Source organism: Macrotis lagotis, chromosome 1 (genome assembly GCF_037893015.1).
Source record: "Macrotis lagotis isolate mMagLag1 chromosome 1, bilby.v1.9.chrom.fasta, whole genome shotgun sequence".
Taxonomy (NCBI): Eukaryota; Metazoa; Chordata; class Mammalia; order Peramelemorphia; family Peramelidae; genus Macrotis; species Macrotis lagotis.
Window position 1 is genome coordinate 654,187,090 of NC_133658.1, and position 17,971 is coordinate 654,205,060.

Below are 17,971 nucleotides of genomic sequence, written 5' to 3' on the forward strand. Positions count from 1 at the left end.
AATGTCAATTTCTCATGGATAAGATGAGCTAATAGAATAAAAATGATAATTCTTCCTAGATTAGCTACTTCTTCAATGGCATACCAGTCAAACTATGAAAAATTATTATATAGAACTATAGCAAACTATAACTGTCAAGAATATCAAAGGAATTAATAAAAATGCAAATGAAGGTAGCCTAGACATACCAGATTAAAACTATATTATAAAATAATAGTCATCAAAACTGCTTGGTATTGACTAAGAAATAGATTAGTGAGATAAATTCGATGCAAAAGAAAGATAGCAAATAACTATAATCTGCTATTAGATAAATCCAAAGATTCCAGCTTCTGGGCTAAAAACTCACTGATAAAAATTGCTGGGAAAACTGGAAAACAGTATGTCAGAAACTAGGCATAGACCAACATCTCATATTCTATACAAAGATAAAAGTCAAGATGGATACATGATTAACACATAAAGGGTAACATCATAAGCAAATCAGAAGAACAAGGAATAGTCTATCAGATCTATGGAGAAGGGAAGAATTTATCACCAAATGAGAGAATATTATAAAATACAAAATAGATCATTTTGATTACACTAAATTAAAAAGATTTTGAACAAACAAAATCAAAGAATCCAAGACGAGAAAGAAAGCAGAAAGTTGGGGAACAATCTTTATTAACCAATATTTCTGATAAAGACCTTAAATTCTAAAATATATAAAGAACTGAATCAAATTTATAAGAATATAAGTCATTCCCCAGTTGATATATGGTCAAAGTAAATGAGCAAACAGTTTACAAATAAAGAAAATAAAGCAAGCTATAGTCATGAAAAATACTCTATAGATTAGAGAAATAAAAATTTAAAACAATTCTTGGTGGCTTCCTCCATTCTGAAAAGCAATTTGGAATTATGATCCAGCAATACCACTACTAGGTTTGTATTCCAAAGAGATAATAAAAAAGGAGAAATGGACCTTATAAAAATATTTATAGCAGTTCTTTTGTGGTGTCAAAGAATTAGAAATCAACTGGGGAATGGCTGAACAAATTGTAGTATATGAATGATGGAATACTATTATTTTGTAAGAAATCATGAATAGGTAAATTTCATAAAAACCTGAAAAGACTTAGATGAACTGATGCTGATTATAGTGAGCAGAAAAGCAGGAGAACATTGTATACAGCAACAGCAACATTGTGTGATGATCAATTATGATAAACCTAGCCCTACTCAATAATACAGTGACCAAAGACATTCCAAAAGACTTGTAATAGAAATATCATCCACATCCAGAAAAATAAACTTTGGAGTCTGAATGCAGACCAAAGCATACTGTTTTCATGACTAATATGTTTAACATAGTTATACATATATAACCTAAATTAGATCACTTACTGTCTTGGAGAGAGGGGGAAAAGGAGGGAGGAAAAGTATGCAACTCAAAATATTACAAAAAACAAATGTTGAAAATTATATGTAATTGGAATATAATCAAAATATTCTCAGGAAGAAGTCTGATCAGAATTTAAGTCCCAAAGGCTTTTCTCTTAATTCTTGTTCTGCATCTCTTCACTGAATGCAGCAGTAGCAGCAGCCACCTTGTTTTTTTTAAAAAAAAAACTATTTTGAACTTGATTTAATTTTCTTCCTTTTCCTTATTAATTTCTCCTTGATCACCAAATATAAATCTTCCTCTTCATTTTTTGCTAATCATGGGACTTCACATAAGATCTTTATGCTTTAATATCTTTATGCTTTGATCTTTCTTCTCTTTCCAATCTCAGTATATCATCTATCCAGAAGTTTCACTGCCTCTTCAAAACAAGAATGACAAACCAAAAAGTTTCTTAATGTTACCCTTAACATCTCATTTTTTCCATCTGTTTTGTCATTATCTCTATCTTGCCTATCTTCCAAGAGCAAAACATCAGGAAAGGATTCTGTAAAATTCTTTTGTATAATTATATAATTATGTAATGAAACAATGCAAAGGTTAGCACAGTTTCAGCTAAGAAATCTTAGAATTACCTAATCTTTTCTATGTCCCCTACCAAATAATCTTCTAGGCCTCAGATATTTTCTGCAAAGATTAGTGTAATCTTTTCATTAACTTTTTCACCTTTTTCCATTCTTTTCTCCATAGAACTTGCAGATAAGGGGCAGCTAGGTAGCACAGTGTATAGAGCACCAGCCCTGGAGTCAGGAGGACCTGAGTTCAAATCCAGCATCAAACACTTAATAATTACTTATCTGTGTGATACTGGGCAAATCACTTAACCCCATTGCTTTGCAAACAAAAGCAAAAGCTTGCAGCTAAGTTCACTTCTTCTCATCACTTATATGCCTTCAAATTCTTTCTCCTACTTTATGAGCAATGGAGCACTGGCCTTGGAGTCAGGAGGGCAGGAGTTCAAATCCAGGCTCAGACATTTGCCATTTACTATCTGTCTGACCTTCAGCAAGTCACTTAGCCCTGATTGCCTCACATCCAGGCCATCTCCAGTTTTCCTGATTCATATCTGGCCACTGGACCCAGATGGCTCTGGAGGAGAAAGTGACGCTAGTGACTTAGTACAGCATCCCCTCACTCAGATCCAATTCATGTGTTTGTCATGGTATCACCTCCATAATGTCATGGTCTTCTTCAAGAATGAAGGACAAACATCATCAACTGTCTATTGATAGCAACTTAAGATGTCTCATTTACAAATATTCACCTTCTTCCTTTCTGTAGAATATTAAAATTAGTTATTTGTTTCTTGCCCCATGTGTACCTATCAGGCTTTCAATGTATTCAGTGATTTTGGAAAAGTGAATCTATTATTTTTCCCAGGGAATAGGATACCAAAGGTATATATCTAATATATCACATACTTTTGAAATAGCTAAGGCAAAATTTGTAGACTGTTCCTCTGTTCCATAAGATGGATTTTTTAGACCTTGGGACAAATTCTTGGAACAAGAGTTTGAACAGACAAAAAAAAAAATCTTAATTCATAGTTACTTTAGAGATCTTTAATGGATTCAGGCTAATCCCAAGGATTCAAAGAAGAGATGAATTGTAGTCATTTTCAAAATGATAACCTGATGGAAATACTGATTCTCTTAGAACTCTCAAAGAAATCATAAAATAGTTCTTTGAACACTAAGAGTTGACCTAGTCTCACAGAGGTATAGATATATACTTCTTTGACTCATCCTAATTTAACCAAAATTTCCAACATAGACCACACATATCCTGAAGATTCCAGAACTACCCAGACATGCTGGTCTTGCTTGCCTACAGTAAAATGAACTTAATACTTTGTAGTGAAGAGAAAGATATATCAACATGTAAATGCTTTTTGACAACCCCCATCCATTAAATTTTACTTCCTCTATAAAATATTTGCCAAACAGAAAGGAAATCATTCTAATTTACACCTAATTTTAGCAAACTAATATATGTCTCTACATTGACTCTTCAATAACATTTTTAGGTATTTCTTTGATTCTGCTATAACTTATCAAATCTAGATTGTCAAAATCTGTGAGCAAAGACTTTTCTTTTATTCTTTCCCTATCTCTATTTCTTTATGAGTCTTAGTAGTACTATAGTCTCAGAATTGTACCAACTAGGACCATTAAAGATTATGTTAACTAATCTCAACTGGATCCTTACTGCTGGATCGAAGTCCCTTCTTTTTTGTTTGACTCATTACATTTTCCAAAGTGACTATTCAAAATTCTCTCCTTTCCTAAAGCATCCTCCCTATCTTTCTCAACAAAAGATTTCAGATGTGAAATCATTCATTAGTTTCCTCTTTTCTCAGATTCCATACCTCAGAATTCTTTTGCTTCAGTTTTGTGAAAAAAAAAATATCCTTCTCTTTGCCAAATGTCTATCAGAAATGATTTCCTTGATCATTCCTTCTCACATTTTCAATTTTCTCCATCTTTTACAGAAAAAAACAAATCAAAAACTTTGACCTTTTTTGCCCATTCATAGTCCTCCTAGAGTCAGTCATCTGTACTCGTCTCTATTTTTCCCCCATACGTTTCTCATCCCTTTGCAAATTTCACTCAAATAAAACTTCAAAATTAATACAAATCTCTTGTCTGCTAAATAAACTTTTTTCAGTCTTTATCCCATTTAACTTATATATAGCTTTGGAGCTCTCCACTACCCCCATCTTTCTAAATATTCTTCTCACAGTTTTGTTGATAAATTTCTTTCTTGGTTTTTCCTCTGCCCATCTGACCACTCCTTAATCTCTTGCTGGATTATCATCCTTTACTTCTAAGTATGGATATGTTTCAAAGCCCTGAACTATCCTCTCTAGTTTCCTCTCTCTTTATTCTCTCCTTTGGTGATTGCATCAACTTCCAAGTTTAATTTTCATCTCCATGCAGATGACTTCCTAATCCTTATAAAGTTCTAGCTCTCTCCTGAACTTTTATCCCACATCAACTGATCATCTTCACTTGGATACCCAAGCAGAATTCATTTAACCCAAAACTCATCTGTGAATTTCCCTTTTATCTTGAGAGCATACATCCTAGTTACTAGGTATAACAACTTTAGAATGATTTTTTGACTTTTCCTCTTCCATTTCCCCTATCTAATCAGTTACCATATAATATTAATTCCACTTTTACAGCATTTCTCACATCTGTCCCTTTCTCTCCAGTCACAAAGGCTCTACCTGAGTTCAAGTCTTCATTATCGCTTAGCTATGTGATTGCAGTAGTCTCCTGACTGGTTTTCATACTTCGAGTCTCTTCATTCATTTATCTTCCACATAGTTGCCAAATGATATTTCTAAGACAAGTGATTGTCTCTCCCCTACTCAGAAATTCCTCTTTTCTATATTTTCAGGAGGACAAAATACAAAATCCATAGTTGGTTACTTAAAACCTTCCCAACTTGCCTTTCTAGTTATTTTATATTACTCTTTCATTTATCTTATTTTTTTTAGCCAAATCAGAATTTTAACACTTCCTCATACATGATTTTTCTATCTCTTGCCTTTGGATAGATGGACTCCTCTCCCCCATAACCAGAATGTACTCTTCCCCACTTTCATTTTTTTAGATTTTCTTGAAAACACAGTTAGGTGCCATTTCCTTTATAAAACTTTTCCTAGCTATTCCATCTCCCTAATTATTAGTTCTCTATTTCTCCAACTCTTTTTTATCCCTCTCTCTTCTCTCTCAATATTACCTTGTGTTACTTAGTATAGACTTTGCATTTATTCATCTATGTATATGTTATATATCTCCAACCAAATGTAAGCTTGAGGAGCAAGCACTGCTTCATTTTCCTCTGTATTCTAGTGCCTAAAGCAGCGTCTTGCACATAGTAGGTGCTTAATAAATGTTTGTTGAATGAATACAGTGCCACACACATGTTCAATAATATTAATTGATGTTCTTGACTCTTCTCTCTTAACTTATTCTTGTTCTTTCAGTTTCTGTTCAGTTTCTCTGATCTGTATTTTCTTTCTCTTTACTTAACAGACAGTGTGGAGCATTCATTATTAAGACAATTGGGCAGCTCTAGTCCAGCTCAACTGATTTCTTGTCCAATGATCCTTGTGTGGCCGAGATCCAGCTTCAACGAACCGGCTAGAAGCTGCCCGTTGTGAAACTTAGGGTTAGTTGATACCTCGCCATACTTGTTTTTTCCAACTATAAGCTATTAGATAATTATGAAGTTCTCTCTTTCACTCATTCCAAAAAATTAAGTAGTTGGCTGTGGCATGGTGGTTTTGGTTTTGTATTAATCCAACTGTTGTGAAATTTTCTGTAATAGATGTTTTGTTCATTCCATAATAGTCATGCTGAGAACAGTGAATCATCTTTCATTTTCACTGCTTTGTGGTATTTTTTTTCATCATAGACTTTTAGATTTTGAATGTTGTTGTTTTCATCCTTTTTGTTGCTTTAATACTTTGAATGAATGATAATAACTTCTAATTTAGATTGGATTTTCAAATATATTTTTATGCCTTTTAGAACATAGGGTATTACTTTAACATTAAGTTGACTTGGATCAATATTCCTGACTCTTTAGTTTGAAAGTTTTTTAATTATGCTTTATTCAAATTTTAATTTTTATTCCTTTATTAGCTACTGTTTGTTTCCTAATCTTTGACTTTCTTCATTTATATTTTTCTGCTTCTATCATGATTTTCAGCAAAATTCTTACTTTTATGCCTCCTTTCATGATATTTTCCAATATTCAAAAAATTAGTATACTTTTTATTATTTTTTATTCATTTTTCTAATACTTAGCACAAGAAACTTACTATACTTTAGCCCAGCTAGGTAGTTACATTTAATCATCTTAGACCCTCCTCCAAAAGGAGTTTAGCTAACAGAATTTATTTAACAGAACTATATTATACACACCTACTTGTGTGGAGAATATGCCATACTAGGTACTGAGTGAGATATAAATTTTAAGTAAGATATGCCCTTGTATAGGTTTAATCAAATTCATAACCTATTGATGAAGTTCTTGAAGGTATGAAGAACTTTATTCCTTTGAGGTAACTTCTATAAGCATTCCCTTTGGTAAATGAGGAAAATGAACTTAGAATGTCCATGTTCCATGACATAGACCCAAAGAGTGGGAGTTTAATGAATGAGAAGTTCTAGGGCAAAAGTGAGATATGTTTGTGGATAAAAAGAATCATAGATGTAGGGCAAGAAGGACCCTTAGAAGTTATCTCGTCTAAATCTCTCATTTTTACAAATGATGAAACTAAAGCCCAGAAAAGTGACATGACTTGCCCAAGGCCACATAAGTAATAAGTCAGCAGAATAAGATTTGAACTTAGGTCCTGTCCCGTACCTCCAAGTTCAGCATTTTGGCTACTACACCAGTTATTTTATAAAAAAGACAAATCCTTTGTAAATCCTAGGAGAATTTTAGATTCTGATTCTGGAGACAACTTGATATGTTAATATGAGGAAGCAAGTTTTTGCTTTAAGAAAACATTCATTTTTATAAGTTGTAGAAAAATCAGAAGTCAGTAAGCTCAAATATCTAATCCTTGACATTGTTATTTATATAATCATTTAGAATTCCCCTTAACCCAGTTCTTCATCTCAGGAAATTATTGGCGGAAAAGGAAGAAAAATGTTGGCACTAATACCTTAAAAATTATTCCTCCTCAGGTTCTACCCCCAAATATATTTCATTCTCAGGAGAAATAACAGCAGCCAAATACTGCTTTAAGTTTTGCAATTCATTATGTATATTTTAATTTATCTTCACAACAATCCTGTGAGATCTATTATAGATAAGTAAAACTTCAACAAGGTTTAATTACATGCTTTTAGATACAAGCTTAATAAATGCCAGAAGCAGGATTTGAACCCATGGATCTCCAAATCCAAATCTTTTTTCCACTATACCATGCTGCCTTTAATGAATAATTTTCCATCTAAAATTGTTTCATGAGAGATGATAAGAACTATGAATGTTTGTCCCTCTAAAAAAAGCAAAATGAAACAGTTATTTTACTTTCCGTGTTATTCTGAAATTTCAGAAGTCATTTTCTTTTTGCTTTGTTTCACATTTTATATATCAATATCAGGTAAGGAAGTGTCTTTTTTCATTTTAAATATTTGCAAGACAAGGGTTTTTTTTTCAATCTTTATTTTTTACTGCCATTTATTTCTGCTATGGAGATTTCTCTTAATACCTCTGGTCTTGAGAACAAAAATTTAGAGAGCTTTAATATGGAAAACATTAGCTAGGCATGATTCTATGTATCTCTTGGACAAAAATTCATTTATGTTGTGGATCAAGAATTTTGTAATAGTTAATACATATGTGAGTGTCCTCCGTGGATACATTCATAGAATTTAGAAGCTATCTTTAATTTGAGAAGCCGACCAAGACTTCAACATTTGTGTACAGCACCTGCAAATATTGGAGCATGTCAGCCTACCTTCTCCATCCCTTAGCTTGCCAGTCCAGAACCATATTACCTCAGAAGACAGATGGATTGGAGGGAGGGTGAGTGTGAATCTGTGGAGGAGACAAATTTGGAGAATTCCTCATTACAGATACTGTAAGAAACTCATTTTATTTTTCATTTATTAATATAGCTTCTGTAGAACTTTTTGAAAAGTAGAAAAAAGTACTCATTCTGAAAAACAGAAAACAAATGTGTTAAGATATCTGCCAATTTCTCAATTTACATTGTTTTGCATTTAGATGATCATGACTCAGTGATTCAGTAAATATTTATTGAATATCTATGAGCAAATTTCCAAAATCATTCCATGAATGTTTTCTGAAAATAATTATATGCACATCACAGTGGTAATAATTTTTACTACATGGAACAAAATCATAAGTTTATGAAAAGAATGTTCCTTTTCTTTAACAGAACCTTTAGACAGAACTTGATTTAAATATTTTGAAGTTTTCAAGGATATGAGATTATAATTCTTAATAGTTAATGTTGCTGTAATGTCTGCTTTGTTTGATAGGCTTATTTTTGTTTTTGAATACCCTTAAGACCTTTGCCCTTTTTAATTAATGGCCCTGGTCTCTAAAAATGGATGATTGACTCAAAATGAGAAATGCTATTTAGAATAGAGTGTAATTTATACCATGAGTTAGTAATGGAATATATTCAGAATTTAAGTGAGGATATTGGTCAAAATGAAATGATTCTCCCATGGTAGGACTGTGCATCTTATTTTTTTTTGTGCTTATGGGGTAATCCAACTCTATAGTAATAAACCTAATTTTAGTATCCACATTAGAAACGTCTCTTGCTTTTACTCTCATTTCCTAATGAATCATATCTATGTGCTCCCTAACCAGAGAAAAAAAGTTCCTTTATGGAGATGTTGGTATTTCACATTTCCTTCCCTCGTTTTATGAATTTACTTCTTTTCTTACAAATCTCTTGGATTATCTATCCACAAAAGTGAAAATAGTGCTTGGAGGGGTGGCTAGGTGGCACAGTGGATAAAGCACCGGCCCTGGAGTCAGGAGTACCTGGGTTCAAATCCGGTCTCAGACACTTAATAATTACCTAGCTGTGTGGCCTTGGGCAAGCCACTTAACCCCATTTCTCTTGCAAAAAACCTAAAAAAAAAAACACAAGAAAATAGTGCTTGGGCTACTGGAAGATGAATTGAAACTGCTGATCCTACTTGTCTTCAGCATTGTCTGTTTCTGTTTTTAAAAGCATTTCCAATATTTACCAAAGGTGACTAGTTATATAATTGTCTTGATTGTGATTTTTCCATTTTGCTTCTCTATCTGAAAAAAAAAAGCAAAATCCAAATTTAGTGAGTCCTTTTAAATGTTTCCAGTGCTCTTTGCATTGGAATTGATGTCTTCTTGAAGGTTTTTTGAATTATATTTTTTACTTTTGACTGGTTCTGCCCTAAATACACACACACACACACACACACACTCACATACACTCACATTCACACTCACTCTCCTCTCTCTCTCCATGTTACTCATTTGTTATCCATCTGCACAAGTGCCTAAAAAGACAGCTTGCAAATCTTTCATATTTCTCTCTAATTAGGAGATGTGGTATCAGTTACATATTGAAACTATTTTATACTACACAATATATTTTTCCTTATAACCTATACATGTAGTATTTGCTCAAATTAAACTAACCCCTTTTCAAATTTCATCATCACTTTATTCTTCCCATTGTTTTCTCTTCCTGTAGTCAATAGCAATTCCAGATTACTTAGATGTACTTAGTGGTATTCTCATTTTGTTCCTTTTTTCCACAACATAGTTCTTCTTAATTTTTCATATATCAGTTACATAAAATTTTTATGCATCTTTCTTACACAACAAAACTTAACAGAATCAGGCATGGATTGCATTCTATACAACAAACATTTATTAAGCACCTGTTTTGTGCAAAGTACTGTGCTGATAGAGATACAAATTAGGTGCCCTGTTTTGGGGATATTTGCAATCTGCCATTTTATAATGGTCAAATAATTTATTTTAAGACCTCAGTGTTAGTGATATCATTTTTAACTTTATTGCTTGAAATATTGATCTAAAGCTAAATCTGAATTTTATGAAGTGCATTTTACTTGTGTAATAGATTGAATAGTCCTTTCGATGTTAGGGTTAGATAGATTTTTGTTGTACCATAATGACCCTTGACTGTTTGCCAGTCATCCAAAAACATACTGGTTTCCTTATGTTGGCCATCTCCTAGTTTTATTAGTCCTTCATTTGATAGACAATGTACTTCTGACAGCAAAATTAATGATAATGTATTATTTTCAATTATGTACAATTGTATTATGTACAATTTACTTACTAGAGTCAGGTTTCTTCCCATATGTCCAAGAGGATACAACTGTTAAAATGTAGTAGTTTTCTTTTTTCTTTTTTTTCTTTTTTTGCAAGGCAAATGGGGTTAAGTGGCTTGCCCAAGGCCACACAGCTAGGTAATTATTTAGTGTCTGAGACCGGATTTGAACTCAGGTACTCCTGACTCCAGGGCCGGTGCTCTATCCACTACGCTACCTAGCTGCCCTAAATTTAGTAGTTTTCTAAAGATGATCAAACTTAACCAGTCATTACTTTGGGTTTTTTCCTTCTCATCTTTTGGAACATGAAAGTCTAAAAAAGGTCTGAGGGATCAGAGAGCCAAAATAGACCAGACTCTTGGATAACTCATATTACTTATTGGATTAAACCCTAATCTCCCTTCCCCATCCTACATACACACACACACACACACACACACACGTGCGCGTGCACCATATGTCTTATGCCATTTATTATAGATTTTGCTATATAATCTTTTAGATCTTCTGCCTACTGGATTTCTCTCAGTCTATAGAACAAAAGAAAGAAAAATGAGTATTTAGTTCTTCTTCATACTTCTCTATTTCTTGCTTCTAGTTAAGTACAAACTCCTTAGTTTAGTTAGTACCTGCCCTTCACAGTCTGATAGTTTTATTTCACATTACTCCTTTTGCACACACCATTTTCTAACCAAAATAACCAGCTACTCCACCTAGACTTAACATGCTACTCCTTTCCATTTAGGACATACACACCCCTGGAATGCACTCATTCTTCAACTTCACCTTTCAGAATTTACTTCATCCTTTAAAGCTCTTCCCCAAAGATTTCTCAGACCCCTTCTTCCCCACCAGATGAGTGTTCTTTTTTCAAATTTTCTGGAGCACTTTGTCTAGGTATCCTCTTTGTTCTTATCATGATATGCCTTTTATTATATTTAACTATTTGTCATTTAACATAGACACAGACATATTCAATAGAATGTAAATAGTTAGAGGCCAGGGACTAATTTTTTGTTTTTATCCTTAGCATAGCTACTTGCTTAATAAATTTGCTTAAATAAATTTTTGAGTTGACTTATCTTTTCTCTCTTGGACCAAATAGTATGACTATCCCTAGATGTTTTCACCCCTAAGATTTCCTGGGTGAAATTTTTAAAATAAATGCTTTTGAGACAAGGCCTAACTTTTAGCCTTTAGGACCTTGAACCCAGCCTATGTTGCATGCCTTAACAATCATTTTTGCTTGGCCTTTTTTTCCTTTTTACCTCCCAGTCATTGTTGATAACATTGTCTGTATATTCTTTTTTCACTGATAAAGATTGAGGAAATGGCAAGTAAGGTCTTTCCTGTCTTAAGAATATTCTCGGGGCAGCTAGGTAACGTAGTGGATAGAGCACCGGCCCTGGAGTCAGGAGTACTTGGGTTCAAATCCGGTTTCAGACACTTAATAATTACCTAGCTGTGTGGCCTTGGGTAAGCCACTTAACCCCATTGCCTTGCAAAAAAAAAATATTCTCTTGATGGGATACAAACTTATTTTAAGTTATTGATTTTTCTACTGTCCATTTATGGTTTTGTTTTGTTTTAAAAATAGAAATGGTTCCCTACTCTTTCCAATGTAGGTTCCACCTTCTATCACCCTCACTTGTTTCTAGGACCCACATCCCAGGGACCAAAGTCAAACCTGTCCAAGAACAGAGATTTACTTGGTATCTCAGGAGCAGTCCTACCTGTTACCCTCTTCTTGGCCTTCCAGAAAGCATTGTTTTAATCTTGATTGCTATTTTGGAGAGCTCCTATAGATTAATGACTGAGTGATTTTTATTTTTTTCATATAATCACATTCCTCTTCATTTCATATACTGAGCTCAAGACAACCCAATGATGGGTTTTATGCTCTAGTATTATACTGCTCTGATGGTACCCCTTCTTCCATCTCATCCTTTTATTTTTTGGGGGGTTTTTTGCAAGGCAATAGGGTTAAAGTAACTTGCTCAAGGTCACATAGTATTTGTTCAGGTGTTTGAAGTTGGATTTGAATTCAGGTCTTGCTGACTCCAGGGCTCCATCCAGTGTGCCACCCAGCTGCCCCTTCTACCTCAATCTTAAAAGTATGAAAGAAAAGAGCAGTAGACACTATCAAGCAAATTCATGTATTTAAGTTGGTATTAGAAAACAAAAACAATATTTCTCTTGGTTGACTTAAAGATTTTGTATATGTTTTCTAACCCTTTATTCTCCTGTATGATGGTTTAGAACAGCTTCCTAGTTGATTGTTTCTATCCATCATCAATCACTTTGAGTTTACAGGTAGTCATAAGTTCATAAATGAATATTGTTTTCTAAAAATGCATGTAGTAATTGGTTAAAACTTAAAATGCATTTTCACATAGAATCAGTTATAAATAATGGATAAGGTCCTATACAGAGCTATAGAAACCCATTTAACTCATCATGTACTTTAATTTATAGTACTAACCCTGCCTTTGAGACTAACAAGGCCTTGTGCTGCAAGAGGGAGAAAAGGAGATGGAAAAATTCTCACAACCTTTCTTGGATACTGAGGTGACTGGGCAAATTTTCTGCCTTTTTCTGTACCCCACTTCACTCTGGGTGGCTGGCTGATGCCTTTTTGACTTTCAAAACAAAACTTTTTTAAAAAACTGTTTTTATTGTATAAACTGTTCTAGTTTTATTCATTCTACATAATTTCATATAAGCTTTTCCTATTTCTTTGAAGCTATTCTTTTCATTTAACAGGAATTATTTAACATGCTCTTGAATCACATTTTTTGCTCCATTTTTCATACTGTTTTTCTGTGACTATTATTCAGAATACTTTCCTAGATGCTGACTTCATCACATCTAGATCTTTTCTTTTGGACCCCCAACCTCTTAAGGACCTTTGCCTGAGTCTTTGGATATTTTCTTCATAAGTATCCTAGCTTATTTTAGTGTTCCTGCTGATTGACTCCCCTGACTTTTGGCCCTACTTACCTGCTTCTAAATCCTTGTCTTATTTGATTAATCTGTAGGATCTCTTAACTACATAGATTTTCCAATTTCCCTTCTGTCCAGCCAAATTACTAATTTCCATAGTTTATGGTCCTAATGGAAATATGTTGCATTTGAGAAAATATGTGAATTGGTCTATATTAGGGATTTCTAAGGAACTACATGGGGCTTTTTTTTATTCCAGTATACCACTACAAGAATATTCCAAACCTTAATAAAAATAGCAATAAGGAATTGGAAAAAGCTTCCCATAGAACCCATATGACATGTAATCAGTGAAAAGAACCTGAAATCTTACCTTTTCAGCATGGCATTAGAAGTGGTATAGAGGGGCGGCTAGGTGGCATAGTAGATAAAGCACCAGCCTTGGAGTCAGGAGTACCTGGGTTCAAATCCGGTCTCAGACACTTAATAATTACCTAGCTGTGTGACCTTGGGCAAGCCACTTAACCCCATTTGCCTTGCAAAAAATTGAAAAAAAGTGATATAGAACTAATTCAACAATTTTCTCTGAGAAGATCTACTTGATTCATGCCTGTGTAATAGCTCTCTAAAGTTACATCAAGTCTTCATAATTTCCCTCTTTCCTTTCTCACAAATCAGGAAATCCTTTCATAACTGGAAAAGTATTTACTTGTGATGTTCTAACTTCTGCTTTATGCTTTTGTTATATCACATATGAAGTGCAGCATCAACATAAAATAAATGATTAGAGTCCAGGGAAGAATACTAGGAATATTGCAATTAAGTCACGAAGATCTCTAGAATAGTTGTACTGATTTTTATCTGTTCATTCATTCAATAAATGCCTGTTAAGTACCTGTTAGCTTACAAGGTGTAATGCTAGGCACCAATGAGGAATGCAAAAATAAATCTAAGTTGTCTATTAAATCATTTCTGTTTAACCAGGCAAAAATCTATCTGTTAGTATTAGGAAAGAGATAGCAAAGTCAACTATACTAATATAAATTAATTTCAAGAACTTAGTAAAATTTTCTGTGCATTTTAACTAACCTTCTACTATTTTTCCAGTCAGACTCAAAACCTTGGAGTCATCTTTATCTCTCCAACATATATAAAGTCATCAAGTCCTTTCAGTCCTACCTAACAATATTTCTTACTTATCTCCCTTTTTTCTATTTCAACTACTACCATTCTACTCCAAATTCTCTTTATCCTTACCTAGACTAATTCAGTAGTTTCTTAACTTTTCTTCTTGTTTCTATCAAATCATTTGATTTAGAACCAGATTTAGAAATCATCTAACCCAACACCTTCATTTTATACCTAAGTAAATTGAGACCCAGAAAAGTAATATGATTTGTTACACATATGGTAAGTATCAGAGCCAAATATCAGGTTCTTTGACTCCAAATATAGGACTCTTTTAAAAATATTTATGTCACACTTTAAGGTTTGAAAAGCATCTTAATTCATTTGATCCTACCTGGTGAAGCAAGTGCTTGTATCATCCTCATTTTACAAATGAGGAAACTGAAACTCAGTAATGGAAATTACTTTGTTCAGGGTTACATAGAAATTAAATATAGGATTTTAAACCAATTTTTCCTGAATCCAAACCTTGTTTCCAGATTAATCCTCTTCATACACAAAATACGTTTGACTTGGAGATTTTCCATTGCCTGATGAAGAAAATCTAAATTCTTTAACTTGACTTTCCAGACTCTCCACAATTGGTTTGGTTCCCACCTACCTTATCTTACAATACCCTATCCTTCACATACCCTGTGCTCCAGCCAAATCACTTTGCTTGCCTCTGTTTCATGCCATTATCTATATCTAGAATGTCCCTCCTCCTACCCCACCCCTTTATCTCCACCTATTAAAATCTTATACATTTTTAAGGTCCAATTACTCTTCAACTCTTCTAAAACTTTGTCTTATATTTCTCCTATGCATTAATCACGTCCATTTTTTTGGTTCTATTCATATGTAATAGGTTAGATTGGAAGCACCTACATTGAGCTGTATCCCTGAAAGTTAAGTTAATTATGGGGCACAGTAGATAGAGCACTGGCCTTGGAGTCAGAACAAGAATTCAAATGTGACCTCAGACACACTAGCTGTGTGACCTTGGGCAAGTCACTTAACCCTAATTGCCTCACATACAGGGCTGTCTCTACTGGACCTAGATGGCTCTGGAGGAGAAAGTGAGGCTGGTGATTTAGCACAGCATCCACTCACACAAATCTAATTCACAGGGTTGTCATGGTATCACCTCCCTGATGTCATGATCTTATTTGAAAATGAAGGACAACCATTATCCCTGAAAGTGACCAAGGTGTAGGCTCAGACCTCTGTGTTGTATTACAACTATCACTAGGTATATATTCATTTATCTTATCTCCCATAACATTCTTGAGGATAAGAATTGTGCATATTAAAGTCTTGATTTTCTTCAATCTTTCAGCACAGTCAAGCACTTAAGTGGTATTTTATAAATGTTTGTTGAATTGAATGTAATTAAATTTGGAATATAACTATCCAAAATTAGTTCTCCTTATCTGGTAAAAGTATTAAGTAAAGACTTTAACAGTCTTGATGTCATTTATCATAATGTGACCTATTTCCAACTTAGGATAACAATAATGTTTCTTGTATACCATTTTAGTTTTTAGTATACCTTCATATGCATCATTTTTGGAGTTATTTTTAGATAGGTAGAGTAAATATCCCAAGACATTTAATACAGATGAGGAACACAGGTTTCAAAGACATCAAGGGATTTGCTTAAAGTTAACATATTTGTTATGTATCAAATTTAGAAACAGTACCCAGGTCTGAGAAAGGAAGGAAACAAAAATTTATTAAGTTTCTCTGTGTGTCAGGCACTATATTAAGTGCTTTGATCTTCACAACTCTGGGTTGTAGCTGCTTTTATCCCCATTTTTCAATTGGGGGATAGAGGCAGGCAGAGGTTAAGAGACTTGTTCAGTATCCCACAACTAAATAAGTTTCTGAGGCCACATCTGAACTTGGGTCTTCCTCACTCCAAAGTCATCACTATCCACTGGACTACTATCACCTGCCTCAGAATCTAGGTTATTATGATTCAGCATTCTTTCCACTATTATATGCCATTTTTAAAGAACTGGACCTTTATTTTGATTGCTATAGGAAACTCCTACTAATGCAGATCTGAACTCATTTTTTTTTTAACTTAAAAGAATTGCCTGGGGTCCTTGAGAGACTGAGAGGCTTGCCCAAGATCACTTACCCAGTACATATCCAAGGCAGGATTTGAACCTAGGTCTTCTGCTTATATCATAATAAATGTAATCATAAATGGTTAGTTGGAAGGAGACTTTGGGAGCCATCAGATTCAACTGATCCCCCAAAAAGAATCCCCACTAAAGTACAACCAACAAGTAATTGTCCATCCTATGGAAAAAACTTCTGATAAGGCAAAACCTGAAGCAGCTTAATCCACTTTTGAGAACCACTCATTATTAAGAAGATATTTTTGTCATCAGGTCTAAATTTGCCTTTTTTTACAGCTTCTACATTTTGCTCCTGGTTCAGAACGATCTCTGAGACCAGAAAAAACAATTCTTAAATACTGTATGCGACAACCCTTCATATGTGACAACCTGAATCCCGTCTTCTTTAGACTAAACATCCCAAATTTTTCTAACCAATCTTCATATGACATAGATTCATCCTTCTTGCACTATTATAGAAAATCTCCAGTTAATCAATGTGCATCCTAAAGTGAACAATACTTCAGATTTGGCCTAAGAGAGTACAAAGGGCTATCAATTTATTCTGGAAAATAAAGCTTTTCCTAATGGAGACCAAGGTCATACTGCTGACATGTTGACTTAGCCGTAGTGTGAGGCCCTTTCACAGTGGATAAAAAAATCTTAAGAAATGTTATGTCTTAAGAAATTATTTTTAGCCTCACCAAGTACTATTTCACCAAGTTGCTAGAATATTTTCATCTCTTAAATATTACAAAATTGTTTAACAGTATCAGAAAATTTGAAAATTTCATATTTTAAAGTATATTATTGAAACAATAACTGGAAAAATAAATGTTTAAAATGGAGAAAATTGAATTAATGTAATTATCAAGTAATCATTGCCTTTAATCATGGATACTACTATCCATGGTCAGAATAGGGAATAGAATTGTTTCCATCATTGTATATTTGCAGTATATGTATTTGAGTTCTTGTAGGATTTCCCATTCCAAGTAAAATATAAGCTCCTAGCATCAATGCAAGATCTTTTCTTTCTTTTTTTTATTCTCAAAGCACAATAAATGGTTAATTATTGTTGAATTAAAGTGAATTTACAGAAGAATTCTGATGAAATCTTACTCAAAACAGTTTTCTGATATAAAACACATGTAAAGGACAACTGGATATGAAAAAAAAAAGAAAAGACTTCAAATGTCCCTTTGTTCTTCCCTAAACTTCATATTTTGTTTCTTCTAGAAATGAAAAGGCTCTTTTAGACTGCATCTATGCTTTTAATTCTTTTTTTTCTTTTTATGTTTTGGAGATGTGCCATAGCTTTTGTTTCTGAAGGAAGCAGGTGTGTGTACATACACACACACACACACACACACACACACACACATATGCACATGTGCACACATACGTGCACACACATACACATGCAC

General features: G+C 33.7%; 1 protein-coding gene across 11 annotated transcripts in view; it reads left to right on the forward strand.

The window, feature by feature from the left end:
- BOLL (boule homolog, RNA binding protein) overlaps positions 1–17,971 on the forward strand; it is an 87,966-nt gene that overhangs the window by 58,784 nt on the left and 11,211 nt on the right. Inside the window, exons 12-13 of one of the 11 annotated variants that reach the window (XR_012474186.1) lie at positions 5,494–5,629; positions 7,954–8,038. The exons of 7 other annotated variants lie outside the window; for them this stretch is intronic. Coding sequence is in view for 2 of the 4 variants with exons in the window: in XM_074215383.1 (XP_074071484.1) it covers positions 7,907–8,060 (154 nt within the window). In the remaining 2 variants the exon portion in view is untranslated. Of the gene's footprint in view, positions 1–5,493; positions 5,630–7,906; positions 8,061–17,971 lie in introns of those variants that run through there. 3 more of the 11 variants (XR_012474185.1, XM_074215384.1, XM_074215383.1) reach the window with 3 other exon arrangements.